Genomic DNA, 26,418 nt, shown 5'->3' on the forward strand with positions numbered 1-26,418 from the left:
GTACCGCTTTGCGCTCCCACCAGCTGTGGGGCGAGTTCCAGTGGCTCTGCGTCCTCGCGGACACTTGGCCTTGTGGGCGCTCAGTCTTTCAAACTGAGCAGTTGGCAGGAGGGACCCTTGCCTTTTGCTGAGATGGGAAACGCTGCCAGTGGAGCAGGTCTGGGAAGGAATATCAAGATTCATTTTGGGTCATGTTAAGGTCGAGATGTCTATACAGTATTTACATGGGGATGTTGGTTAGTCAACGGGACCTAGTGCTCTGGAGTCACCATCTATGGATGGGGTATAAACCACGAAGCCAGCTGGTATCACCCAGGGAGCGAGCATTAGCGGGTGAAGTTGGGGAGAAGAAGCCCCAGTGCCGATCTTGGGGAACCCATCGTTTAGACGTGGGAGGATGAGGAAGAGCCAGCAAGGCAGGCTTTGCGCTGAGAACGATTATTCCCCCTCAGCACGGGTGGAGACAGCCGCACCCCTGCAAACCGTGATTTGTCCCGTTTGCCTGTGTGTGATTGAGCAGCTGCTGGCAGGAAATCAGACGCACGGGCCCAGTGAGGGGACATTTCCATGAGCAACTTTGTGATACTGTGAGCACAGCCATCTGGGCACAGGTAACGAAGTGTGGCTCAGAGCTGGGAAAGCCCTTCTCTCCACCTCCACGTGGGGCCCGCGCAGCCCAGAAAGTCTGAGGAGCCTGGGGAGATGGTGCCCTTGGCATGGAGACTGGTGAGTTCATGAGGGCTCCATCAGCAGGGGCCATGGCAACACTCCTTCCAGTGCCTTCCTGGGCAGCAACACCGACTAGGAGATTTCGAGCAGGAAAGGTGAGAAAGAAAAGACTTGTTCTTGAATAAGCGTGACACAAAAACCTGGGGATGCTTGAAACTAATAGAGGCACTCTTTGAAAATTTAAAATTCTTGTGGGCAGGTATGAGCTCAAAGCCTTCATAATTTGGATAATTTAAATGTGATTGTACTGATGAGATCCGACATACTGTTTCTACAATAACAAAAAGAATCTTCTGGAAAAAAACCAAAAAGTTTTCTATAAATCTAAAACAGAAGGTTTGAAGCAGGTATGTTAGATGGGAATGCATTTAGCTGCAAGTCAAAGAAGATCTGACCAACAGTGGCTTAGAACCACACAAAAAGTGTAGATGGAAGCAGCTGTCTAGGACTGGGCAGCACCTCAACCATGTCCTCACATCCATGGCTTCTAGATCTTTGTTCACTGTCATTTTAGCACAACTTGTAGCCTCATGGTGATAAAATGACTGCTGAAGTTTAAGCATTATATCTGCATCCAAGACTAGAAGAAAGAGGAAGGTGGGAAAGGGTGATGCCAGCTGAATATGACCCTTTCATCAGGAAAAAACAAAATCTTCCCAAGAAACCACCCATCAGACATCTGCTTCCATCTCATTAGCCAACATTCAGTCCCATAGGTACTTGTGACCATGTGGAAGAATGGAGAAGTGAGCATTTAGCTTTTCCAGTCTCTAAGGTGGGGGAAGCAAGGGAGGGGTGTTGGAATGGGTGTTGCCTTAGCCAACCAAAGGAGTCCGCCACTGCGGGAAGTCATGCAGTTAAAAGCGGGTTTTACACACTTGCTCTGGACGCCAAGTGGAGAAGGGGGAGGTCCCAGGCATGGGAATGAAAGTCTCAGGGGTTAAAGATTTGAGGAAGGAGCAGTGTGGAGGAGCAGTAACCAGACCTCACAGCCTGCAGCTAAGACGGTTCCTGCTATAATGACATCTGTCAGTGTGGCCAGATGATCCCCACCCCTGCCCTTGGGGAGGTGAGGAGAGCTCTGCAAAAGGCTGTTCCACGTGGGAGGTCAAGGTGAGTGGAGACTTCTGCCCGGGAGCCCAGGATGCACTGTTGGCTCCATTCCCACTGGGCCCCATGGGACTTCCCCTTGAGGAACAGCCAGGCAGGCCCAAGGGTCTCTGTCTGCAGCCCCCACAGGCAAGTGGTGTCACTGGAGCCAGAGCAGTGAGCACCACCCGCAGAGTGGTCCAGACCCGGGGCATGTTCCTGGGTACAGCGCCAACCAGGGAGCAAAGGGGCCTCTCTGTGATCCTGGTGTGGGCCCTGCCAGGGCTGGGCTGACTGCATTTCCACTTCCTGGGCCCCCCACTCTGCTCGGGGAGGAGTCATTGGCTGACCTGCCACACTTGGGAGCCAGGTGCCAGCTCCCGACTCCAAGGCCCATCCTGCCTCTCGAGCTCATAGAGGAGAGCGGAAGGGTGCCTTCTGCTTGGGGGCTCCCTGGAGGCTCATCTCCCAACTCAGAGGAAACCCATCCTCACCCGGGAACGTCCTGCCATTTACAGGGCAACTTCTGCACCCCTGCAGATGTTCCTAGGCATCACTTTCCCAGGGGCTTCTGTCAGGAGGCCATTTGAGAGTCCTCTGCTTATTGAAGGGGAGGGAGAAGGTGGGGTGAGAAACAGGCAGGCATGGGGGAAACTGAGGGACAGAGAGTGAGAGGCAGGAAGGAGGAGAAACAACAGGGGGAGGGAGACGAGAGAAGAAACGCAGGCTGGAGCGGCGCTGAAGGCGAGAGAGGGGGGAGAAGTAGAGCGCCAGGTCACCAGGGCCGAGGTCACGGACGGGAGGGGCCGGGCCCTCACCTGTCACCCACTCACTCCCCAGGCTGGTCCCAGGTGAGCAGGAGGCCAGTTTAGTGTTTGTGTTTTAATAAAACCACCCCCGCATCATTTACTGTGATCTGGGAACAACATAAGCGTAATCCAAACAATAGGAACAAACCGTCCAGAACCGTCCTCCGGAAACAGGACACCAACCAACCACCCACGAAACCTGTGCCTCCTTCTCCAAACCCCCTTCACTCGCCATTTCTGGTTGGAGACACTGTAGCAGAGTCATCCTCTCTCTTTTTTAGCATGACTGGATCCAGCTGGTTTCTTGACTCTGTTTTAGAATGAATCTCTTTTGTGTGAACCGCTTAGAAGTTCATACTCACCACACGGACGACCCCACCCTCGATGGGCGTTTGCCCCTGTTGCAGGGAAGCCCAGCAGGGCCAGGACAGGGCTCCAGGTCCGGGAGGGGGCAGTCCCGGGCCCTGGGAGGAGGGACAGTGCTGGTCCAGGAGACCAGAGGCCTGGCTGCAGAGGAGTGGGTGTGGGGAGGGCAGGATGATGTCCTCGCGGCCTGGGACGCCGCTGTCACCCCCATCCTTGTGGGGGCAGGCGAGGTGACTCAGGCCTGTGATGCAGCAGGGCCTAGGGACCTGCTGTCTCACTGTTTTGCTCCTTCCTCCGCAGGGAGGATTCGGAGAACCGACCATGAATCACCTGGTGAGTCAGCTTCTGGAGGTGCCGAAGCGTGGCTGCCTCGGCCCAAATCCAGGAGACACAGCTTTGAGGGGAGCGGGGAGGGGGTACCCCACTCTCATACGGGTGGGTTTCTCCTAGCCAACCCTGTTCTGGAAACGCAACAGGCGCGGCCCTGCAGCCCCCACGCCCTCCCGCCCTCCACGTGGCCCAGCTGGGTCTCGCAGGCCGGCCTCTGGGTCGGCCTCTGGGTCTCCCGCCTCCTCTCCATTTGGCCGGCCTGGTGGGAGGGGAGTACAAAAGAGAAGTGCAAAGGCCGCGGGCTGGGATGTTGAACCCTAGGTGGGCAGGACATCCAGCTGTCCCCATTTTAACCCCAAATGGACCTCTGCTTCCCAATGTCTCCACATCCGAGAAAAAACAAGAACTGGGGAATAAATAATTTATTGAAATTGGAGGAATAAATAAGATATGTGGGCGGGGTTACAAATAACTGTAAAAATTATTAACATGTATTTACCCGAAGGCGCTCCGGGCGCCGGGGGTGGAGCCTCAGCCCGGGGGCGGGGCGGGGCGGGGCGGGGGCGGTCCGGCGCCGGCCCGCGGGCGCCCCCCGGAGGTAGATGGCTTATTTACAACGGAGGAAACGCCACGTGGTCAGGCGGCTGGGGTGTCCCAGGCCGCCCTGTCCCCCTAGATGCCTAACCCAGGCGGCCCTGGACGGCCCTCGGAGCGCGCAGCGCCCTTGGAGCCCGTCCTCGGCGGCCCGCGAGCCCGCTCCCCTGCGAGCGCCCACGGAGTTGCACCCCTTGCACGGTCTTCTGCACCCAGGAGCGGTGGGCAGTCAGGCTGATGTAGACGCCGGGCCGGTTGCGCTCCGCACAGCCCTCGCCCCAACTGATGATGCCTGCCAGCAGCCAGGTGCCGTCGACCTGGCACATCAGGGGGCCCCCGGAGTCTCCCTGCGGAGAGGAGGAGAGGTTAGGGACCCACGTGGGGCAGGGAGTGGGCAGATTCCAAGACCTGCACGGAGCGTGGCAGACGGTTCCCTTCGCGGAAACCCGTTTCTCCATCCTAGAGGCCCCGCACTCGAACTCCACACTGTGCGAGGCCTTCTCCCTCACAGCCCATGAGGCAGGCAGTTTTGTTATTTGTTTTACAGATGGGGAAACTGAGGCTCAGAAAGAAGACTGGCTTGGCCAGGCTGGCCACCGTGGGCAACAGAGTAGGAATTGCAGCCAGGGCCTTAGCCGCCCAGCCACAGTGTTGACCATGACACTGTGTTGCTGCCCTCTACCGTGATGACCCGGCTGGAGCTGCTCTGGGGCCGGGTCTGGAACCCCTCAGGAGAGTGCAAGCTGTCTGCGAGCGGGCTCTGGCACACCTGAGACACTCAGGGTACCTTGGAACAAATGGATGAATGGCTGAGGCTGGGCTCTGAAGGCTTCTAGTGGGCCCATTGGGTCACAGCTGATTCTGGGGGAGGCCTGGCGAGCAGTGACACAGCTCAGTGGGACGGGGTGGGGGGGGAGAAAGTGGGGTGCTCACCAGACAGGCATCTCGCTCCCCCTCCAGGTAGCCAGCGCACAGCATGTCCTCTGTGATGGCTCCCTGCCCAGCTCCCTGCCAGTACAGGCGGCTGCAGATTTCTGAGTCAATGATGGGCACCTTGAGCTTCTGCAGAGTCTGTGGGTGGTGCAGGGGCACTGGGAGAAGGGAGAAGAGAGTCAGGCTTGCGAAGTTCTCCTCCTGGTTGCTTCTACTCCCCTCAGGGGCTTTTCTCAAAGGCTAAGGGATCAACTCTGCCAGGCTGTCCCCAGATGCTTGTGGAAAACCCGGATTCCATAGCTCCACCTCTGGACCGCCTGAATCGGAACACGAACGTGCAGACAGACATTCTGCATCTTTAACAAGATCTCTCATGCCCAGGAAGTGGTTAGAATCGGCGGTCCGGGCTTTTCCTGTCTCAGGCTCTACGCTATGCAGCATGGGGACAGCTACAGGTTCAGTGTTCGGTAAAGGACTTCACAAGGTTGACTGTTATCAGGACTTGAGAAATCCCCCTCGCCCTGCCCTGGGCTGGTCTGTAGACCCTCCCCAGCCCATAATTCCAGCTCTCACAGGAGCCCCTAAAGATGCCCATGGGGAGGCTGGCTGCAACTTCAGAGTCAGTGGGGTCCCTAGACCCCCAAACCGGTGTCATTTCTCTTAGTTCTTCTGGAATCTGGTGGCGTTTTCTCACACTTTGTCCTTTCTTAGTCAGTCTCTCTCTATCATCTATCTCTCTCTCTCTTTCTGATTTTCTTCCTCTTACTTTGTCTAATCTGCTTTGTGTTTCTAGATGATTTCCAAACCTCCACACTTGGCTTGACAGATTTTACGGGCCTGGAGGCTGCGTTTCCTCCTGGGAATTTTGCCTGCAGTTGTGGCATGCCGCCACCAGAGGGCGCCTGTTCCCGCTTTGGAGTCTTAGGGCCGTTTTCATGTTCATCTCTCAGCTTGGCCCCACACCTGCCTCCTTTCAGCCACTCCTACATCACTTAATAGCTTCGTTGATCTGGCTGTTGTTGCCTCAGAACACAGCCCAAGATCCCTTTTAACCAGAAATGACCTAAAATTGTCCACCTAGATTTCTGTGACTTCGCATCTCTGGATTGCAGCCTTTTCTTCTGTCTCTGGCTGGCTGGGCCTCTGGCCTCTAGCCGTGGCGCCCATGGTACCTATCTCTCTAAGTGTCTGCGACCCTCGGTCCCCATCCACCCCCAACCGCCTGGTGGGGAAGAAGCCGCACCTCCGTCTTGGACACTCCCCCAGCCTGCAATCCAGCAGTCTGTGTTCGGAGGGAGATGGACAGAGGAGTCAGGCAGGCAGATGGGCAGGATTCGCTCAGAGAACTGGATGGGGTGTTCGAGGCGCACCAGGGCAATGTCTGCCCGGGAGCCCTCCTTCCAGGAGTACACGGGGTGGGGCTGCACCCAGGCGACACCCACCTCCTGGGATCGCGAGCCCGGGTTCCCCAGCTGCCAGGCCCCCAGCAGCACGGAGAACTGGAGTGGCTTGTTCATATTGCTAGAAGGAAAAGGGAAGAGGGTTGGGTTAGCCAGGAGCCACAGGTGGCCAGAAGGGGTCTGGGAGGGGGTGTCTGGGGGAACAGCATGTATGTGAACGCCCCCGCAAAGCAAAAGAGGCTTCTGGGCAGAAGGAGGGTCTCTCCTGAGGGGCCCCGAGACTGGACCGAGGCCTGGAAGCCAGGGCCATGTGGGAAACCCAGGATGGGGGACAGGAAGCCTGGAGAATCAAGTGGAGGAGCCAGCCGTGCTTACCCTTTGAAGCAGTGGGCGGCAGTGACCACCCAGCGGCTGGTGAGCAGGGAGCCCGCGCAGTGGTGGGTCCCATTCTTCTGGATGCTCACGACCCAGGGCCACTCAGCATCGGCGCTGTCCTCACCGCCCACGACCCTGTTCAGCTGTTGCGGCTTCCCACAGGCCGGGGGGGCTGTTGGAGGAGGGTCCTGTGTTCTATCGTCCCCTGGGGCACCATGGCCTTCACCTTCCAGCTTCCCTTCACCCACCTCCAGACTCCAGACCCACCTCCCGGACTGGGGCCTCTGCTCGCAACCTACCCACCTCCCTGTGGCTCCCTCCCCCCCCGCCCCACACCTGCCCCTTCCTTTGCTATTTCTCCCCAGCAGCCCCCTGCCCCACCTCCACCTCTGCTCTCCTCTCTGGCTGGCCTTGCCCCTCCACTAGGTTCTCAACCCGCCCACTTCTCTTTTCCTTTAGCTTCTCAGGCCTCACATCTCAAGTCTCTGCTCCATTCTCCAGGCCTCTTTTCCTGCCTCTCCAACTCCACCCTCGTACCCCAGCACCCCCTTCTGACCTGCCCCCCACAGACAGACACATGGACACTGCCCTCCACTTCAGGCTTCACCCCCTCCCCTCAAGGCAGCTCCTGCTCACCAGGTGTGTAGGCAGCATCGAGGGTGGCTGCGGACAAGAGAAGGGAAGTGTCAGTCTAGTGGAAAGGAACCCCCAGTGCCCAGTGGAGAGGGGCCCCCAGTGCCCAGAGGCCCTCCCCAGTGGCTCACAGCCCTGACCCCTCGAGGCGTCAGGGCGGGGCATTTCCTGGAGCCGGGGTAGGGCGGACTGAAACCTCAGGCCCTCGCTGGAAGCTGTGCCTTACCCTCCCACCAGCTTCCTGTCCAGCCTGTGCCCGCACCAGATCCGCCTGCCTGGGGGATGAGGGACCAGCTCCTGGGGCGTCTCATACTGAGGGTAAGAGTTGGGGAGCCCACCTACCCTCTCAGGCGCCTGCGTCTGTGGCCCAGACCCCTCACCTCCAGGCCCGAGGCCTGGATGCTGCTGCCCCAGGATTGAAACGTGCAGACCCAAGTGACAGGAGGGAGGGAGATGATGAGGATGATGAAGATGATAAATAACCACCAGAGCCGAAGAGGATTGAGCCTCACTGTGCACTAGGCCCTGTCCCTCGCGCCCGCTGTGCTGTGCGTCTAATCCTCACAGCTGCAGAGGCAGCCGAGGCACGGAGCCATCAGATAAGAGAGAGAGGGAGAGCGAGGAGAGCAGGAGGAAAGGAGCTGAGCGGGGAAAGGAGACTGGATTCAGGGAGGACCTGGAGGGAAGGCGGCTGGGTCAAGAGGGCGGGCAGAAGTGATCCTGGAGGGGCAGAGACGGAGGCACAGAGGAGGGAGGGGCCGCAGGTCCTCAGGACTCACCTATGGAAGCCAGAAGCAGCAGGGGGGTCAAGATCCTGAGACAGCCCCCACCCAGGGCTGGGGGAGTTCTGGAAATCGCCATGGCGGGTAGGGGTGGGAGCACAGCCGGCCGGGAAGCTGTGCTGGCCACGACAGGAGTGTGCAGACCTGCCTGCAGGTCGCCCCAGGTTTTATCCTGAGAGGCGGAATGCCGTCGGACCAGTCCCCCGAGTGATGGCTCAGTCCCTGCCACCCCGGCTGTAGGTCACGGGGAGGGGGTGGGGCTTCGGGGAGGAAATGAGCCGTTAGGGGGTCTGGGGGCTCTAGCTGAGACCCCTTCCTCGGGTCTGGATCAGTGGACTCAGGCCTTTGGATTTGGGACTCAGGACCCCGGCTATGGGCCCAGGATCCGGCCTCTGGAGAGGCAGGCGAGGCGACCTGGGCCCAGTGGTCTAGGCCATGGCCTTGACATTGACTTGGGGGGGGGGGAGGCGTGTAGCAGAGAAGGGTCCCCACGGCTTGAAAGAAAGGGGTTCCGAGTGTGGAAGGCAAGGCGCTCAGACCCCAGGGCCTGGGTCTCAGGTGTGGGGTGTTGGGGAGGCCCCAGGGCCTTGGGGAGGTGGGGGCTGCCCTAAGACTCAGTAACGGCTCCTGCCTCCAGGGGCCTCTGGCTACCCTGCCATGACTCAACGGGAAACCTGGGCCAGTCCGGGGCTCCGGGATCCCGTTAACCTACTTCCCGGAAAGCTGTGAATCAGGCCCCCAGTGGCCTCGCCATCCTGGGCTGCCTTCCTGGGGGCCCTGTCACTCAGATGCCCGATGACTCACCTTCACCTGGGCTCTGGGGAAGCCTGGGCAGAGCCAGCCAGGTGCCCAGGGGGCTGTGACTGATGCAGCTGCCCTGGAAGGGCTGGGGTACTCAGTCCTACACCCCACCCCAGCTCCTGGGACCCCCCCCCCACAACTCCCCCTAGGGGTCAAAGGGCCACTGGGCTGCACTGGCAGTGATGTGGAACATGAGGTGGTTCCCCTCAGAGCACCCCCTTGCCACGGTCAGGTCCCCCTGACTCAGTGCCCTACCCTCAGGACACCCCCACCCTGCTCAGGAGGAGCCAGTTTCTTTCTCCAAGAAAGACTATGCGTCTTTGTCCCTTCCTTCATTTAATCAGCAGACCTTGTGCTGGGCCCTTCCTACATCTGGGGAGGCAGAAATCACCTCCTTTAATGCTCAGATTCCCTTATTGTTAGCACATTCTGCAGATGGGGAAACTGAGTCCACTTAGGGGGTTTAGTGACTTGCCCAAGATCCCCCAGCTGGTGAGTGGTGGGGCCTGGATTTGAACCCAGAATCTGGACACAAGCGACTGACCGAGACTCAGTGGAGCCCCAAGGAGCTCGGTCCAGTGGACAGATGATTATCACCCAGGGTCCTACTGATGGGGTGCTGGGGCCTTGGGAGCCTGGGGAGGCACCTGACCCTGGCGAGGGGCCAGCAAAGGCTGCCTAGAAAAGGAGGACCTCGAAACGGAAGCCTGGAGAGCAAGCTGGAGTTGACCTTGCAGAGGCATGTGTATGGGGGTCAGCAGAGGGGAGATCCGGCACTGGGCTCAGAGGAGAGAGGGAGTGAGTGCCCCGTGGGGCTGGGGTGCAGACAGACGGGGTGCTGGGAGGGGCTGGGGGCTGCAGCAGGTGGATCCTCACTGTACCCCGCCCCCCCCCCCCGCCCCCAGGCAGACCGCCACAGCTTCTCCTGAGCTCCACAGCTTGGTCAGCTCCTGTTCTGCTGGGTTGGGGGGATCCCAAGCTGCCCACCTTCTTGGGCTGTGAGGGGTTGGGTGGTGGCAGGGCTCCAAGAGTCTGCAAGAGTCAGTCTCCCTGCACCAAAAAGGACCATTGGTGTGTTTTCCTGGCCCCTGCTTCATAGGGAGGGCAGGAGGCACTCAGGGTTAAACTGCAGGCCAGACCTACCCCATTGCTCCTGCCCCATCACGCAAGGACAGGCCCCTGCCCCACCACCCAGGGACAAGCCAAAGATGGGACACAGGAGCCCTCAGCAGCCCCCAGCTGATGCATTATTCTATCCCAGGATGGGGGTAGGGAAACTGCAGGAAAACAGCGGCCAAGGTGATGGCAGTTTCCACGGGGCCCGCATCAGCAGAAATGCCAGCTACGTTGGGGCAGGGCACGCCCCCTCCTCACCTGCTCACTCTCCTGGGTCTGCCTCTGTGCCCCATGGCTGGCCATGCTTCTCATGCTCCCCCAACCCACTCCCTTCCTGAAACTAAGGTGAATTGGCCTCCCCAGTTCACTCAACAGGCGTTTATTGGGCACCTGCTGTATGCCAGGCCCTGTGCCAGGTGCCAGGACATGATGGTGAATAAGACAGGTCATACTCTCAGGCAGGAAGCATCTCCCTGGGGTGGGAGGCAGATGAGCAAGTAATGTCAGCAAGGTGTTGTGGGGGTGGGCACAGAGGCCATGGGACTGGGGAGGGAACAGGGGAGAGGGGTGTGGGTATGGACCCTAAAGTTGGGTGCTGTGTGCTGCGACCCCTGAGGGGAGGGATGGTTTGAGGAGACTTCTTGTGGATCCTCAGGATTTAGGTTGGTACCTGGTACACACTGGGTCTCGACGGATGCTTGTTGAATGAATAAATGAGCATGGACGAGGTGAGTCTGAGGGATTCCACTGGGGACCAACTGCTCCAACCTCCTGCCTCTCCAGTTTCCTCTCCGTTCCAGCTTTTCCTGCCTTTTGTAAGACTTGGATTGCTGCCCAGGTGACCCAAGGGGTAGGCATGTGCCCCAAGATATTACTGTCCCCAAGATGGTGGCCAGGAAGAGGGCCCCAAGGAGAAGGGCTTGGTAGGAGGCAGAGGAAGTCTGGAAAAGCCAGCAAAGACTTCCTGGCACAAGTCCTGGGCAGGAGTCCCCAAGACCGGCTCCCCAACACCCAGGCAGTGCAGACCCAGGTGTGATTCAATATTCATTCAACTAACTCCTTACTGAGCGCCCGCTGGGCACCCTGACTCAGCAGCTCTTCACCAGGCACGAGATGGATGGGCTGCCCCCCACCGCTGTCCGCTGCTCAGTGTCCCTGCCAGGCCACCCCAGGGCCACTGATGATTTCACGGCGAGGTGTGCCTGATGGCTAGGGCTGCAGAGGCATCGCATGCTTGCAGCTGGAGCTGGCCACGCTCACCACAAAGAAGGGCCTCACCGACCGCATTTCAGAGGTGAGTGCCGGGGTCAGGCCAGACACCTGCACGGGGCAACCACTCATCATCCGACCAAAGTCTCCCAGCACCCACCATGTGCCAGGCGCCACCCTGAGAGCTGAGGATACAGCAGTGGAGGAACCGAGACCCATCCTGGTCCCCAGGAAGGGCAAACGCAGAGGCTCAGGTGGATGGGGCCACCAGATCCCAGTGGCAAAGGAGAGATATGAAGGCTGAGGGGGCTGACTCCGCAGGCTGGGCCTCCCTGTGGAGGTGACATGGAGTGGGCTCTCGAGGACAAGTCGGGGACACTAGGAGAAGAGGTGAGGAGAGCGTTCCAGTGTGAGGGACCAACCGGCTCGGGGCACAGGGACAGGGTGCTCCGGGGCCTCCCCTACAAAGGGGTCTGCTTAAGGGCAGGGGGAGCGGCTGACGGCTCAGCAGAATGCGCTGCGGGTCCACCTGGATCAGAGGTGCAGGGAGGGGTGAGGAGAGACAGGCGGGAGGCAGCGTTGTGTCCTGGTGAGCCTGGGGCAGGGACTCCCCGGGCCACCATGGAGCTGGAGAGATGTGGATGGCAGGTGCCTGCGAGCGAGGCAGGTAATGCAGTGACAACCGTCCAGGCGTCTGGTCACCCTAGGCAGCGCCTCTGTCCGGACCTGCAGCCGAGGGGTTCGGCTCTCACTGCGAGTGGGGGGAGGTCAGCATGGCATTGTAGGCTCAAGGGCCCCGTGGTTGGAGATTTGGGGAAAGTAGGAGGTAAGAGCCCAGGGTGCTCTGACCTCTAAGGCCTTCAGCATCCCTCTGATCCCGAGAGAGGGACTGAGAGGAACCCAGCAGAGCGCGATGACAGTGTGGGACCTGCTCTCTCCTCTGGGGTATAGATTTTCATGAAGTCCTGGCCCTGGCTCTGAGGCTGCAGGCTGTTTGCTGCGAGGAGAGGCCGGTCCCTCTGAGCTGGGGAATGGGGAAGACAAGTCCTCAGGGAAGCTGGGAGCCTGTGGGAGCCCACTCTGAACCCCAGGGGCCCCCGAGTCCTCTCGGCTCTAGCAGGGTGTTCTGAGACAGGAGCTGCAAACCAGCAGTGGAACCCAGCCCTTCGGCGGGTTTTGTTAGACCTGCAGGGTTGTGTTTGTTTTTTTCAAATTGGGCAAATCCACACATTTTTAAAATCTGAATTTTGACTAATGCTGCTGTGAACATGAGTGTCCAAGGATCTGCCTGAGTCCCTGCACACCCATGCTCACAGCAGCATGATTCACAGTAGCCAAAAACGGAAACAACCCAAGTGTCCCTCACCAGAGGAATAGACGACGTGTGGCCCATCCACACACTGGAATATTATTTGGCCATGAAAAGGAATGAGGTACTGACATAGGTGGCAATATGGAGGAACCCTGAGGACATGAGGTTCAGTGAAATAAGCCAGACTCAAGACAACAAACACTAGGTGATTCCACTCCTATGAGGTCCCTGGAGGAGTCAAACTCACAGAGACAGAAAGTAGACTGGTGGGTGCCAGGGCTGCCGGCGGTGGGTGGGGAGTGAGTGTCGAGTGGGCGGGTGTGGAGTTTGGGAAGATGAAAAAGCTCTGGAGACGGATAGTGGTCATGGTTGTACAACGCTGTGAACGTGCTTAATGCAACTGAATCGGACACTTAACGGTTAAAATGTTAAATCTTATGTATATTTTACTACAACTGAAAAAATGAAAAAAACTGAACATCCACATTTTCGTGAACATCAAAATCTGTGGCAACACCGGGCCCATTGGGCTGCGTGGCCCAGATTGTGGCGCTGCCCCGCCTGCCCACCCCCACTCTGCGACACCTGCTAGGGCACTGGGTCTTGGGGCATCTCCTGCTCGTGCAGCACAGGGCCTGGGACAGCACAGAAGCCCCATCCCCCACTCAGGTGACTCAAGTTAAGCTCCCAGAGCAAGCCGAGCGCTCCAAAGCAGCCAGGTAAAACAGTAGCTTCTTCCTCCAACCTGAGCCTCAGTTTATCCATCTGTGAAGAGGATCAGTCAGCACCCCATGCCTGTCGGGACCACGCGAGCAAGGGCTACTCGGGTGTGAAGAGCTGGCAGCCTTGCACGGCTGAGTGCCCATTGAGCAACGGGCCAGGCTATGCTCGTCTGCAGGCAGGGTTTTCCGAGGTATTATAATGGTTTTCAGGAACCCAGCCTGGCTGGCCCCAGGGACATTGGAGGACACTGCTCACGGCTGGTGTTTAGTCACCTTCCCGCAGGGACGTCCTTCTTCCTGTCTAACCACACTCCTGAACTGTCCTGGGAACCTGGATATCACTGGGGCTCCCTGCCTCTTGGAGACTTGAGTCAAACTTGACTTCAGTCCTGTCCCAGGCCCCGGGTCCCTCTCGGAGCCCTCCCCACAGCTCCCACGCCCCTGGGCCTCACATTTTCCTCTGCCTCTGCCCAGGCTCCTCAAGGCCTTCTCAGTTCAGCCCATCCCAGCTCTGCCCCGTCTCCCTTCCACAAGAAACCCAGCCTCACACGGCACGCATGCCGAGTCCCTTCCCCATCTTCTAGCTGGCCAACCCTGGGCTGGGTGGTCCAGGCACTCCCCACCTAAAATTCTGGGGAATAAAATGTTCTCCATCTTCTAACAGCATTGCCTGTCCTCTGGACATTTCCTTAATGGGAGCTGAGCATCCCCCTCCTTGTCCAGCCTTCCTTCTCTGGTCTTAGGGATCCCTTTTCCCCAGTCCCTTCTTCAACCCCATACTCTCTAAACGCAGAGCGCCCCGCTGTCTAACTCTTCGAAGGCTGGACTTCTAGGGTCCAGGTGTTAGCTAGGTGACTCCACGTCTTCACTTTGGCTAATGTCTTCCTGGAATACAGAGCGTTATTGGTTCTTGTGGTCCACCAAGACCTTCAGGCATTTTTTCACCTGTACTTACACCATACCTTAATAATGGTCTCTCTCTTTCTCTATGGCAGGTCTCTATGTGATCTTCCTGCAGAGTTTCCCTTCCACAGCTTAGAGCACTCTCCTAGGGTTTCTTCACAACCTTCTCCTCCTTCAGAAAAGTTGCCGCACACTGAAATTCCTAATCACATTTTCCCCAGTGACTCCTATTGTTATGGAAAAAGCCCCACCCGCCTGGCTGGGAATCTTCGAAGACAAAGGTGATCAGTCTTCCTACAGAAATGTCACTGGACTGTTCACTCTGGGGGCCAGAACCCCTCACCCTCACTCCCAACTTCCCAGTCTACATGCTCCTTCCTCTGGTGGAAGGAAAACCCTTTCTATTGCCCCCCACCCCACCTCCACAATAATTTTCTCCTCATGTCTGGCTAATTAAATTGATCACAGGTGAGTGTGGAGCCACTTTCTGCCTTGTCTGTTTGTTTCCCTTTAAAATAACATGTTTATTAAAGGGATGTGTTAATGCAGGCTCCTATTGGCTAGCAAGAGCTGTTTAAGTTTTCAGGAATTTCGCAATGGTTGACATCACATGAGCATCTTGAAATCGCCATGCCTGATGGGACAGTTTACATCACGAAATCAGCAAATGCTACAAAATGGGTCTTTTAGCCCCTAGATAGCCCGCTGTGAAATATTGACCCGCACAGCCCTGAGTATCATCCACCACGTGACCAGCATATTCTACAGCCAGACTCTTCAACACCCGAGCACACTCCCTGCCTCCACCTAGGACCAACTAGAACCACACTCCATGGCACTGAGGGATCAGTCTGGAAGGACCGCACTTCCTCCTCGCCAGGAAGCAGAGAGATGAGCTCCAGACCGGGAAGGGCCGAGCCCAGATGGAGCCTGGCAGGAAGGACAGAGGGAAATGGGCAAGCTGGCTGAACTGACTGGCTGGGCACCCATCGCCAGGCTGGGCAGCTCCCAGCACTCTTGGTGACACATCAGTGACTCGAAGACCCAGGAGAGAGGGCAGGACCTCAGGGTTGTGAGGTCAGAGGTCATGGCCAAGGGCTCATGGAGAAGTGACTGACTGCATGGGATTACCCACACTGGGGGGCAGGTGCAGAATGAGGGGCCCCAGTTCAGCTCCTGAGGTGAGCTGGACACAGAGCAGGGATCTGCAGGGCCCCTTGGCCCTGCCTTTGCAGGTTCATCCTGAGCCATGACCTAGTGCCCAGGTGATCTGGGTGGCCGAGTTATGCCAGGGGAGAGGAAGCATGGAGAAACCAGCTCCGGCCTCCCCCACAGGGTGGAGAGCTGCCTTCAACCACGTTCCTCCTCCACCTTCATCCTTCTAGGGAAATGAGTGATGGTGCTAATCACTGCTAATGAATGGCTTCTGGGTAAGTCAGAGTGCAGAGCTTTTCTCCAGCCAGGAGGACAGACAGCTCTGGGGCAAGAGGCACAGGCGTACGGGCAGTCAGGCAGCAGCTGGGACTGGGACGCCCCCCAGTGCTCGGGACCTGGGAGAGAGGCCCAGAGAGCCTGGTGGAGGTCCGAGGCCCCCACTCCCACTCCCACAGCTGTTCCTTCAAGTCCTAGTCTGGGTGCTGGCGACTTGGACTCCCAGCAGGCATCTCAACCTAGGACATCTGGAAGCCAGACACTCACCCGGCCCCTCATCTCAGAAAGCGACCCCAGTTCACCCAGGTGCTCAAGCCGTATGCCTCAGAGTCATCCTCGATTCATCCTTTTCCTCCCCACCCACATCAAATTGAAAAGGAAAAACTACTTCTCGGTACTCCCAGAATACTTCCGACCCCAGTTGAGTGGATTTCCCACACCAGGCCATTCTCCAGTTCTCTGTGGACACTGACTGAGTGTCCTGCAACTTAACTCCATTCCGACACTAACTGGAGTCAGTACTGACCCACAGATTCAAGGGTCAGTCCCACCAGACGGCCCCCACTTCAGATGCCAATGGCAGGTAACGGGTCCTCAGGTTACCCACAAACTTCTGTCCAACTTGGCTATAAATCAGGAGCTCCCAAGACCCCCTCCTCAGGTTTGATAATTCGCTAGAAGGACTCACAGAACTCAGGGAGATACGTTTTACCAGTTTATTACATAATAAAAGATACAGATGAACAGCCGATGAAGACGGACCTAGGGCAAAGCCCAGCGGGTCCTGAGTGCATGAGCTCCTGTCCCACGGAGCCGGAGCACCACCCTCCCAGCACGTGGATGTGCGCACCAGCCCGGGAGCTCTCTGAACCCGGTACCTTAGGGATTTTTATGGAGGCTTCATCTCGTAGGCATGATGGATTATTAACTCAATCTCTAGCACACGCACCCACCCCCAGAGGATGTGAGACAGGGCTGAAAGCTCCAAGCTTGGTCTGTCAGGTGACCAGCCCCCATCCAGGAGCCATCCAGATCCCACCAAGAGTCACCTCATTAGAAAGAAAGATGCTCCTATCACCCAGGAAATTCCAAGGGATTTAGGACCTCGGGGTCAGGAACTGGGGGCAGAGACCAATATATATATTACACATATTTGAAGTGTAACTGCCTGACGTTCAGCTTTGGATTGCCGAGGCATCCATTTCAAAGACATCCGTCTCAAATAAATAGATTGCCAGCCGTGTGACACAGCTACTAGCTAACAATTAGATAAGGAGCCAGGCTGCCCCACCCAGGGAGGTCCCCTTTCAGAAACCCCTGGGCAACCTAGATAGCTGACTGCTTGAGGGACCCCACTTGTCCCTTCCTGCGCCCTAATGCCCTCTCTTAGGTTTTGAATTCGCCAATAGAGCGAACCTGCAAAACCGCAGCCTCTCCCTCCTTGGACCATAATATGGGCAGAGCTCCCTGGTCCACACTCTCCCCTCTCCCCTACAACTTTGCTGTGTGGCCTCCAGGACCCGTGAGAAATAAATCTGGGTTTTTTTTCCCCAAAGTTTCCTGATGGTTGTTGCTGAGGTGCACCTTGCAATCACAATAAGAACCCCAAGGGCCTGTCCAGCCACAACACATCTGCGGGGGCCCTCACAAGCAGTACGGGTGAGGGGGTTGTGGGAGGAGTGCCTCAGACATTGCTAGCCAATAGCATTACTATCAACAGGCAAGACTGATGCAATATTATTGCTTATTACGTCACACCAATCCATCGGCGGGTCACAGTGTTTCCATCCTAGAACAAGTGGGAAAATCCAGGCTCCTCTCCCCAGCCACACATGTCCACCAGTGTCCCCTGGACACTGCAACAGCCCCGGGACGGGTCCGCTGCTCCCCCTCCAGGCTCTTCTCCCACAGCACCCAGAGATGTTTAACAAAACATAAATCAGATTGGGGCACTTCCCAGTTTAAAACCCTACAGGTGCCCACTGCACTTAGAAGGAGATCCAAACTCCTCGTCCCCCCTCTAGGCTCTGCATCCTCTGTGCCCTGCTGACCCCTCTCCCTTCACATGCCCACTCCTCCCAGCTCATTCCTGCCCGGCCACGCGGGGCCTTCGTCTCCTCCAAGCATGGCTCCACCTACGGCCCTTGGCACGTGCTGTACCATCTAGCTGGAAGGTCTTAATCTTCACGGCTGGCACCTTCTCTTAGCTCTTAAAGCGACAGCCTCTCTCTTACTCTTACTCAGCCCTGTAGGGAAAAGTGTGGAGGGTTTGAAATGGGCAAACGCGATTACTGGATATCTTTCTGCCGGAATGCTGGAGCCTCCGGGGACTATCTGATCCTCCAGGAGCATATGCCTCTGTGGTCTCTGATGAGGCTGTTACAACCCTGTAGAGACAGAAGTTAGTTGGCAGGAAGCTGAGAGTAATACAAATACTCCGTTCTTAGAAAAGTGAGGCCCTTCCCACCGATGAGCTGATTGTCACGCCCCGAGTATCAAACGCTTCCCCAGTTTGCATCAGCCGGCAAACTCACTTCAGCATTCCTTATTTAACCATACATGTCGGGTACTTTGACTCTTCTTCCGAATAAGTTGTAATATCCTACTGGTTCCCTCCTTAAATGATAAATAAACTCTTTGAGATGATTCTAGGCAAGTCACAATTTTACCCTTTTGTGAAAATCATCCTTTAGCAGCAGCCTGTATATTTCTCTCACTAAAGTTATGTGTGTATTTATACAGTGGCTTAGTCAACTGTATGTTCCATGAGAATAGGGACCTTTTTTGTTAGGAAAAATTGTGGGAGGCTTTGAAATGGACAGAGACTAACTAGGTGTCCTTTCATCGGGACCCCGGGCACGGTCTAGCAGCCCCTTTCGAGTGTCTGACTCTATGGGGGTCTTTGTGCCTGTTTGCAACTACGCTATTTACATTTTCCCCTCCATCTCTCCGAAAAGATTATTCCAAACATAATGTTTTCTTGCTCTATAGGACACTGAGCAGTTTTACACCATCTGCAAATTGCTTCTGCATCCCAGATTTCCTGCGTACGCGTCTTTTCTTCACATTCCCTTTAAACCAGGTTTAGCATCTTACTGGGATCTTTTGACAGAGTTTATATTTATTTGAAAGTCATGCTTTTACTTTTCTGAAAATTACACTTTTTACAGCTTACTATTTACATCCTGAGTGCTTGGCATGGAATTGCCCCCTCCATTTTGTTCAATTGATTAATTAATTAAATGGAACAGTTTACAAATTATTTAATTAGTAAAACAGGCTACAGCTTCTATTTTTTCCCTTTTTATATTATTGGAATGATACTACTACGTTATTTTAATCTGCTTTTTCTTTTTTAAGATTTTATTTTTCCTTTTTCTCCCCAAATCCCCCCAGTACATAGGTGCATATCTTAGTTGTGGGTCCTTCTGGTTGTGGCATGTGGGACGCCGCCTCAGCATGGCCTAATGAGTGGTGCCATGTCTGCGCCCAGGATCCAAACCAGCGAAACCCTGGGCTGCTGAAGCAGAACGCACGAACTTAACCACTCGGCCACAGGGCCGGCCCCTAACCTGCCTTTTAAAGTAATAAATTTTGGTATCTTCCCATGTCAGTAACCCATTCATTCATAACATGATTATTAAGGTTTATATGATGCGGTCTTGTGTAATCTACCCGAGGCTATGCCCTCTGATACTGGACATTCATGCTTCTTACTGTTGTACATAATGCTTCAATAAACAACTTTGGGCAGAAATCTTTGAAAAACATCTCGGATTATTTCCCCAAGTTATGGGGAATTGCTACATCAAACGTTAGACACTATGTGCAGCCTTTGGTCCATGTTGTCAAACTGCTCTCTTTTCTAAATGACTTTCGAAAGCTGCATAGCGATTTATGTTTCTTCCCTTTCTTTATCACAGAAAAACAAAATGCAAACATGTTCCCTCATATCCTGGCAGGGTTTGAAGATTCAGCCTTTTTTGCCCTTGAGGAAAGGAGAACTCGTTTTCCAGTTGCTAATGACTTGGTCTCAAGGCTTAATTTGCCATCAAGGTCTGTTGAGAAAGAGGAAAGCACCGGTCTGAAGAGAGAGGAGACGGGAAATGCCTCAACTAGGAACAGAAAGGGGGAAGGGTTTCCCCACGTCTAAAAGATGGGAGGACCTGAAAAACCAGCAAAGTTCGGTGGGAGGGCGCTGCTCAAAGGTTCAGGAGCCCCAGGGAGCTGAGGCTTCACTGGCAGACCTCAGCTTTCACCAGGAGACCCCAGCCTACAGATGCCAGGGCCTGGGGGTCCCCAGAGAGGGTCACCTGATCAGAACCTGCCCCTCACCCACGCCGGCCCTGCACAGGGCTGTACTGCCAATGTCCACTTGTCCCACACCTGGTTCCCCCATGGTCCCCTAAGCAAGGCAGGTTTTCAGCCAGGATGCTCTGATAGGGCCAAATTGAATGGCAACTACAGGCTGGTAAATAGCCACTGCCCCTCGCCCCGGATTGCCCCTTAATGCCCAGATGCTCCAGCTCTCCCAAAAATCTAGCAAGTGAAGAGTTAATGCCTGTTGAGACAAGCGGCCTCCCAGCTCTCCAGCAAGCCTGTTCTGATTGTTTCATGCCTGTAAAGAACCAGTGGTTAAATATTTGTAATATTGCCCCTGCACCTGTCCCAGGGGCGAGGGTAGGGAGCAGGGCAGGAATTGACTGGAACAGATCCCAGGCTCCCTGAGCTGGGAGAGCAGTTAATATCGTCTTCATTTCTCCTGCTCTCTCCCAGCCTGGTCAGCCCTCTGAGTCCTTCCCAACTCGCTTCCCATGGGCCCACAGTCTCTCGGAATTTGTTGTCCTATATCCACAATTTGCAGAGCAGCCTATGCTGGTTAGGGCTGACGCTGCTCTAGAATCATCTGGACCTCACTTCCAACAATTGCTGGCTGCCATACTCAACATATGACCTCACTTCATCCTCCTATTTTGCCCAAAGCATCGTCTTCCCCATCGTACCTATGAAGAAATGAGCTCAGCGAGGGGAGGAGCTCACCCCAATTCACCCAGCTGGGAAGGAGGAAGGTCTGGGAAGGAGGAAGGCCAAGAGTCAAATGCCCAGGGCCATTTTAAGATCTTGATAAGCCTGGAGCACTCTTAGCTTTGAAGGCCCCAACACCCGGCATCAAACAAATGAACATGCACCCCCCCCCCCCCAAAACAGAGTAAACGCAGCCGAGTCGGAGCTGTATGCTTTGACTTCAGTTGGCTGATGGACACAGTTATGTTTGGGAGACGTTTAGTCAACATCTATTCATTTCAGTTTGGCAGCTCCCTTTCCTGTTAGAGGGTAAGAATTATTTTTCAGGACGCAGACCTTTTTGTAAGCCTTACCGAGCCGCAATGCTGAAAGACTTCAAGAGGCTGAAATCTCAAGGCACGCCCAGCTCCTCCCCCTCCCCCTGCAACAGGATCCCCATTCTACTCACAAGAAACCCACAGACAGGATTCCTCTGGGTGCAAATAATATAGGACTGTGACTCACACTGGCTGAGGAAAAATCACGTGACTGTATTATTGTGACTTTACTATTCCAGGAAACACCTCCCCCGGCAGACAAACGGGGCAAATAACCTTACTCCCTGCCTTCAGAAAACTCCACTTAAAACCGCACAACTTTCCAACAGGTAGCACCAAACGAGTGTTGAAGCTCCAAGATCTGAAGCCCTCACCTCACTGTGACCACAACCCTAAACTACTGTGCCTAGTGAGCCCGAACCACAGCACACCCCGTTTCACTGAGTTTCGCAGATATGCGTTTTTTACCAGACCCTCTGCCAGCCAAAAGATCACAACTCACTGAAGGCTCAGGCGATGGTTAGCATTTTTTAGCAATAAAGTATTTTTAAATTAAGGTATATAAACTGTTTTTTAGACATAATGCTACTGCACACTTAGACTACAGTATAGTGTACATATAACTCTTACGCACTGAGAAACCAAAGCATTGTGTGACTCGCTTTAGTGCGATATTCGCTTTATTGCAGTGGTCTGGAACCGAACCCGCAATATCCCCAAGGTAGGCCTGTATACAACATAATCCTTACCCAATCCTAATTAAATCCCGCATCAAACAACCCACCTTAAATCAGACCCCCAAAACCTCAATACCCCAACGTTGTCCTCCCATCTCCACTCGACTAGGAACTCTTTCAAGAGAGTGCTCTCCTCGAACAAGGGGCGCGACAAACTCAGTTTTGTCTTGGCGACAGGTTGTTTTGATGGCATCTTCAGGGAGCCAGCACTCGACACGGGGATGAGGACCCACCCGGCGGGCAGAGCAAGCAGGCTGGATGCGGCGCTGGAGAAGATCTCCGGGGTGGCGGGGGGCGGGGGGGGGGCTACACTCCCTGCCAACAAGAGATTCAGAGGTCAGGGAGGCGACAGCAGCGCCTGCCGCCGCAGCCAAGGCCCGGCAGGGTGAAAGACCTCGCCCAAGGCCACGCCACGGCGGGGAGAAGCCGGGAGGAGAGGGCAGGCTGCCCAGCCGGCGGCGCCTCGGCCTCTCCCCGCACCCGCGGCCCGCTGGCCTCCTTCCCTGACCCCCGGGCTGCCGCCTCAGGGTGACTCAGAAGGCGGCGCTTGTCCCTCGTCCCTCCGCACCAACGCAGGCGGCCCGAGGATCGGGGAAAACACAAGCTAACTGCCCACTGAGTAATTAGCTCCAGCCGATTAACGCCCAGACTCGCTCCGGATCCCCGACCAGCGGAAGTGTGGTCACTGCGCGAGGGATGCCGGGAAGGCGGCGGGGAAGACAACTTCCGGCCGCAGAGGCTGCCGGGTAAGGACTCTGGGCTGGGGTCGCGTGCGGAGCTGCGGGCTGAGCTCCGGGGGCGTGACCTGGGTGCGGGGCTCCCCTGAGGGGCGGCCCTTCGGGCCCCCAGTCCCCTGCCACTGCCGCCTGGGCCGGAACACGCCCGAAATCGAAGGAAAAGTGTCTGCGTGGTCCAGGAGCAGAAGAGGGGCTGCCCTTGGGGGCGGGGAAGAGGGCAGAGCCCAGGGGCCTCCGCCTTCACTAGGGCCGCGTATTGGCCCGTGTCTGTCGCCTCCCGGTGGCCGTGTGTGAGACTAGAGCCCCGTACCTCTTCTTGGCCTTGAGTTTCCCAGCACATGGCTTGAGTCAGACACTGATGAAAGAAACTGAGAAGACAAAGGGAAAGATATCCCGTGTTCATGGATTGGAAGAATTAATATTGTTAAAATGTCCTCGCTACTCAAAGTGATCTACAGATTCAGTGCAGTCTCTATCAAAATTCCAATGGCATTTTTCACGGAAATAGAAAAAAACAATCCTAAAATTCATATGAAACCAAAAAAGACTTCAAATAGTCAAAGCAATCTTGAGAAAGAAGAACAAAGCTGAAGGCATCACATGTCCTGATTTCAAACTATGTAACACAGCTATGGTAATCAAAACAGTATGGTACTGGCATAAAAACAGACATCTAGACCAATGGAACAGAATAGAGAGCCTAGAGATAAACCCACGCATATAAAGTCACCGAATCTTTGACAAGGGGGCCAAGAATACACAGTGGAGAAAGGAGAGTTTCTTTAATAAATGGTGCTGGGAAGACTGGATGTCCACATGCAAAAGAATTAAATCGGACCCTTATCTTACACGATACACAAAAATTAAAAAATAAAAATAGATTAAAGACTTAAATGTAAGACCTGAAATCGTAAAACTCCTGGAAGAAAACATAGGAGAAAAGCTCCTTGTCATTGGTCTTGGCAGTGATTTTTTTGGATTTGACACCAAAAACACAGACAACAAAAGCGAAAATAAGCAAATGGGACTACATCAAACTGAAAAGCTTCTGCACAGCAAAGGAAACCATCAACAAAATGAAAAGGCAACCTATGGAATGGGAGAAAATATTTGCAAACCATGTATAAAATAATATCCAAAATATACGAGGAACTCACAAAACTGAATAGCAAAAAATAAATAAATAATAAAAATAACAAGTTAAAAGTGGGCAAATAACCTGAATAGATGTTTTTTCAAAGAAGATGTACAACAGCCAACAGGTATAAGAAAAGGTATTCAACATCACTAATCGTCAGGGAAATGCGAATCAAAACCACAATGAGGTATCACCTCACATCTGTTAGGATTGCTGTTATCCAGAAGACAAGAGCTAACAGGTGTTGGTGAGGGTGTGGAGAAAAGTGAAGCTTTGGACAGTGTTAGGGGCAGTGTAAATTGGTACGGACGTTAAGGTTCCCCTCAAAATTAAGAATAGTACAACCATCTGATCCAGCAATGCCACTTCTGGGTATACATCCAAAGGAAGTGAAACCAGGACTGCAGAGACATTTGCGCTCCCATGTTCGTTGCAGCGTTATTCACAATAGTCAAGATATGGAAACAACCTAAGTGTCTATCAATGGACAAATGGGTAAAGGAAATGTGGTATAGATGTATGATGGAATAGTCAGCCATTGAATAAGGAAATCCTGTCATTTGGGACAGCAACATGGATGAACCTGGAGGACGTGTATGCTGAGTGACATAAGCCAGACACAGAAAGTCAAAGACTGCATGATCTCACTCATATGTGGAATCTAAAAAAGCCAAACTCACAGAAGCAGAGAGTAGAGTGGTGGTTGCCAAGGGCTGGGGGTGGGGGAAATGGGGAGATGTTGGTCAAAGGGTACGAACTTCTGGTTATAAGATCAATAAATTCTAGGGATCTAATGTACAGCATGGTGACTATAGTTAATGATGCTGGATTGTATACTTGAAGTTTGCTAAGAGGTTAGATCTTCAGTGTTCTTGCCACAGGCACAAAAAATAGTAACTACAGGAGGTAATGGATGTGTTAATTAGCTCGACTGTGGTAATCATTTCACAATATATAAGTATATCAAATAATTACGTTGTACGTCTTCAATATATACAATTATACCCCAATAAAGCTAGATGAATACATAAGTAAGCAAATAAATTAAATATTTATGAGAGAAAGAGAGAAGGGAAAAGCAAACTACATGGTCCAGCAAAAGTTAATCTATTTTGCACATTTGGGAAGTAAATTAATTAGCAGAGAGGTAAGGTCTGGTCATTCTGTCCCTGAGTAGGTCTCCTAGAGGTATCAAAGATGACAATTTCAATGGTTTATGGATCTGAGAAAATCTTGAGAATTGTGTGGTAGAGTGTCAGTCACAGGTCACCTCTGTGTGCTGTCTGTCCTTGTCCTCCCATCCGGTACCTTCTTGCTTCACCTAGGTGTGCACCATTTCCCTCATTAGAAGTTTTCAACAACTCCCCTCAAAACAAGCTCCTAGGGGCCAGGCCGGTGGCACAGCAGTTAAGTGCACACGTTCTGCTTTGGCCCGGGGTTCACCAGTTCAGATCCTGGGTGCGGACATGGCACCGCTTGGCAAGCTATGCTGTGGCAGGCGTCCCACATATAAAGTAGAGGAAGATGGGCATGGGTGTTAGCTCGGGGCCAGTCTTCGTCAGCAAGAAGAGGAGGATTGGCAGCAGATGTTAGCTCAGCGCTAATCTTCCTCAAAAAAAAATTTTTTTCCATAAAAATACGAGATCCTAAAGGACCACGTTTGACCATGAGGCCTTGGTCTTTTTTGGACACAATGTGATTAGTTGGATGCAGTTCAGAATAACGGTGCTCCGGCAGTATTTAATCACCTGAATATCAAACAGTGGAGAAGGGCAGAGTGGCCTGAGGACAGCCACAAGTACTGTAACAAATAGTGGAAGACAGCCCAGGCCTAACTAGGAGAATAGGTGTCAAGGATCAGCTTGGTCAACCTTAATTTATCAAGTGGCTCTTAAGAATTGATGGACTGTTTTATCGCTTATTTGAGTCAGAGTCACAGATAAATTACAGGCACACGGTTTTACAATAAGGTTTAGCTAGGGCGGAAATTCTTGTACAAACCAGAGCAGTCCAGAGTGTTGGGTGTCTTCTGAGAAGTTAACACATCAGGCTCCTAATAAGATATCAGTTACTGGGAATTTGGTTTGAATACATGGGATGGCCCAATAACACATGTAAAAATTGGAAATTACTAACTTTTCAAACAGTCGCTTAAAGTTAATATTGTACCAATTCACATATAATTTACAGAATTTGCAACGCTATGGGTCCATTTACCTCCTCCTGTACTTTATACTATAGTTGTCATATGTATTATATCTCCATATGTTATAGACCCCACAATATGGTTTTTGCTTTAAACACTTATGTATTTTAAAGAAGTTAAGAGGAAAACAACAAATATTTTATATTTACCTACATATTTCCCATTTCCAGTGCTCCTCATTCCTTTCTGAAAATCTGTGATTTCATCTGGGATCATTTACCTTAAGCCTGAAACCTTCCTTTAGCTTCTCTCATAGTCCAGGCCTACTAGCAATAAATTCTCTTATTTTTCATTTAACTGAAATTTTCATATTTCAAATTTATATCTTCATTGGATATAGAGTTATAGGTTGACAGGTATCATCATCATCATCATCATCATCATCATCATTTCAGCACTCTCAAGATGTTGCATTGTCTTCTGGCCTCTGTTACTCCTGATGAGAAGTCAGCAAACTGTATGAGCTTGAACCAAAAGGGACAGTTCTTTAGATTCCCGACTTTCCAAACACAAGAAACAGGTTGGCAGAGAAAGTTATTCAGCTACAGACATGGACCATTTCTTATGGAAGAGGACAGATGATTCAGAAGCCAGAGCCAAAAGCCCAGAGGGTGGAGCTAAGAGTCATGAAGAATCACTCCCAGGGACTCTAGACAACACACCCTCCCTGCTCCAAGAGCAGGAGGAATTAGCACCATGTGCCCAGCTGGATTTCAGAAATGCT

The 26,418-nt window shown here is 53.8% G+C and overlaps 1 protein-coding gene and 1 long non-coding RNA gene across 2 annotated transcripts; one reads left to right on the top strand and one right to left on the bottom strand.

Annotated features, from left to right (window-relative positions):
* Nucleotides 1-3,730: 3,730 nt before the first annotated feature.
* On the bottom strand, nt 3,731-8,208 carry LOC103551636 (serine protease 22). The gene is made up of 6 exons (XM_008521185.2): nt 8,038-8,208; nt 7,262-7,288; nt 6,626-6,797; nt 6,094-6,371; nt 4,851-5,008; nt 3,731-4,264 (listed from the first exon to the last, which is right to left on the bottom strand). The coding sequence occupies exons 1-6, from the start codon at nt 8,117-8,119 to the stop codon at nt 4,004-4,006; spliced, it is 978 nt and encodes a 325-aa protein (XP_008519407.1). The 5' UTR covers nt 8,120-8,208; the 3' UTR covers nt 3,731-4,003.
* LOC103551635 (uncharacterized) lies at nt 7,450-14,582 on the top strand. Its single transcript, XR_545042.2, has 3 exons — nt 7,450-7,576; nt 11,064-11,251; nt 14,196-14,582. It is a non-coding gene; the product is annotated as an uncharacterized lncRNA (long non-coding RNA).
* The last annotated feature ends 11,836 nt before the right edge of the window (nt 14,583-26,418 follow it).

Source organism: Equus przewalskii, chromosome 12 (genome assembly GCF_037783145.1).
Source record: "Equus przewalskii isolate Varuska chromosome 12, EquPr2, whole genome shotgun sequence".
NCBI lineage: Eukaryota > Metazoa > Chordata > Mammalia > Perissodactyla > Equidae > Equus > Equus przewalskii.

Bases quoted from the DNA above. Each gene is read 5' to 3' on its own strand.
- LOC103551636 (XM_008521185.2), bottom strand. From the start codon at position 8,119: ATGGCGATTTCCAGAACTCCCCCAGCCCTGGGTGGGGGCTGTCTCAGG. The intron at 5,009-6,093 runs GTGCGGCTTCTT...CCCTTCTCCCAG, and splicing joins GGGGAGTGTCCAAGACGGAG to TGCCCCTGCACCACCCACAG. The intron at 4,265-4,850 runs GTGAGCACCCCA...TCCTCTCCGCAG, and splicing joins GGGAGCGAGATGCCTGTCTG to GGAGACTCCGGGGGCCCCCT.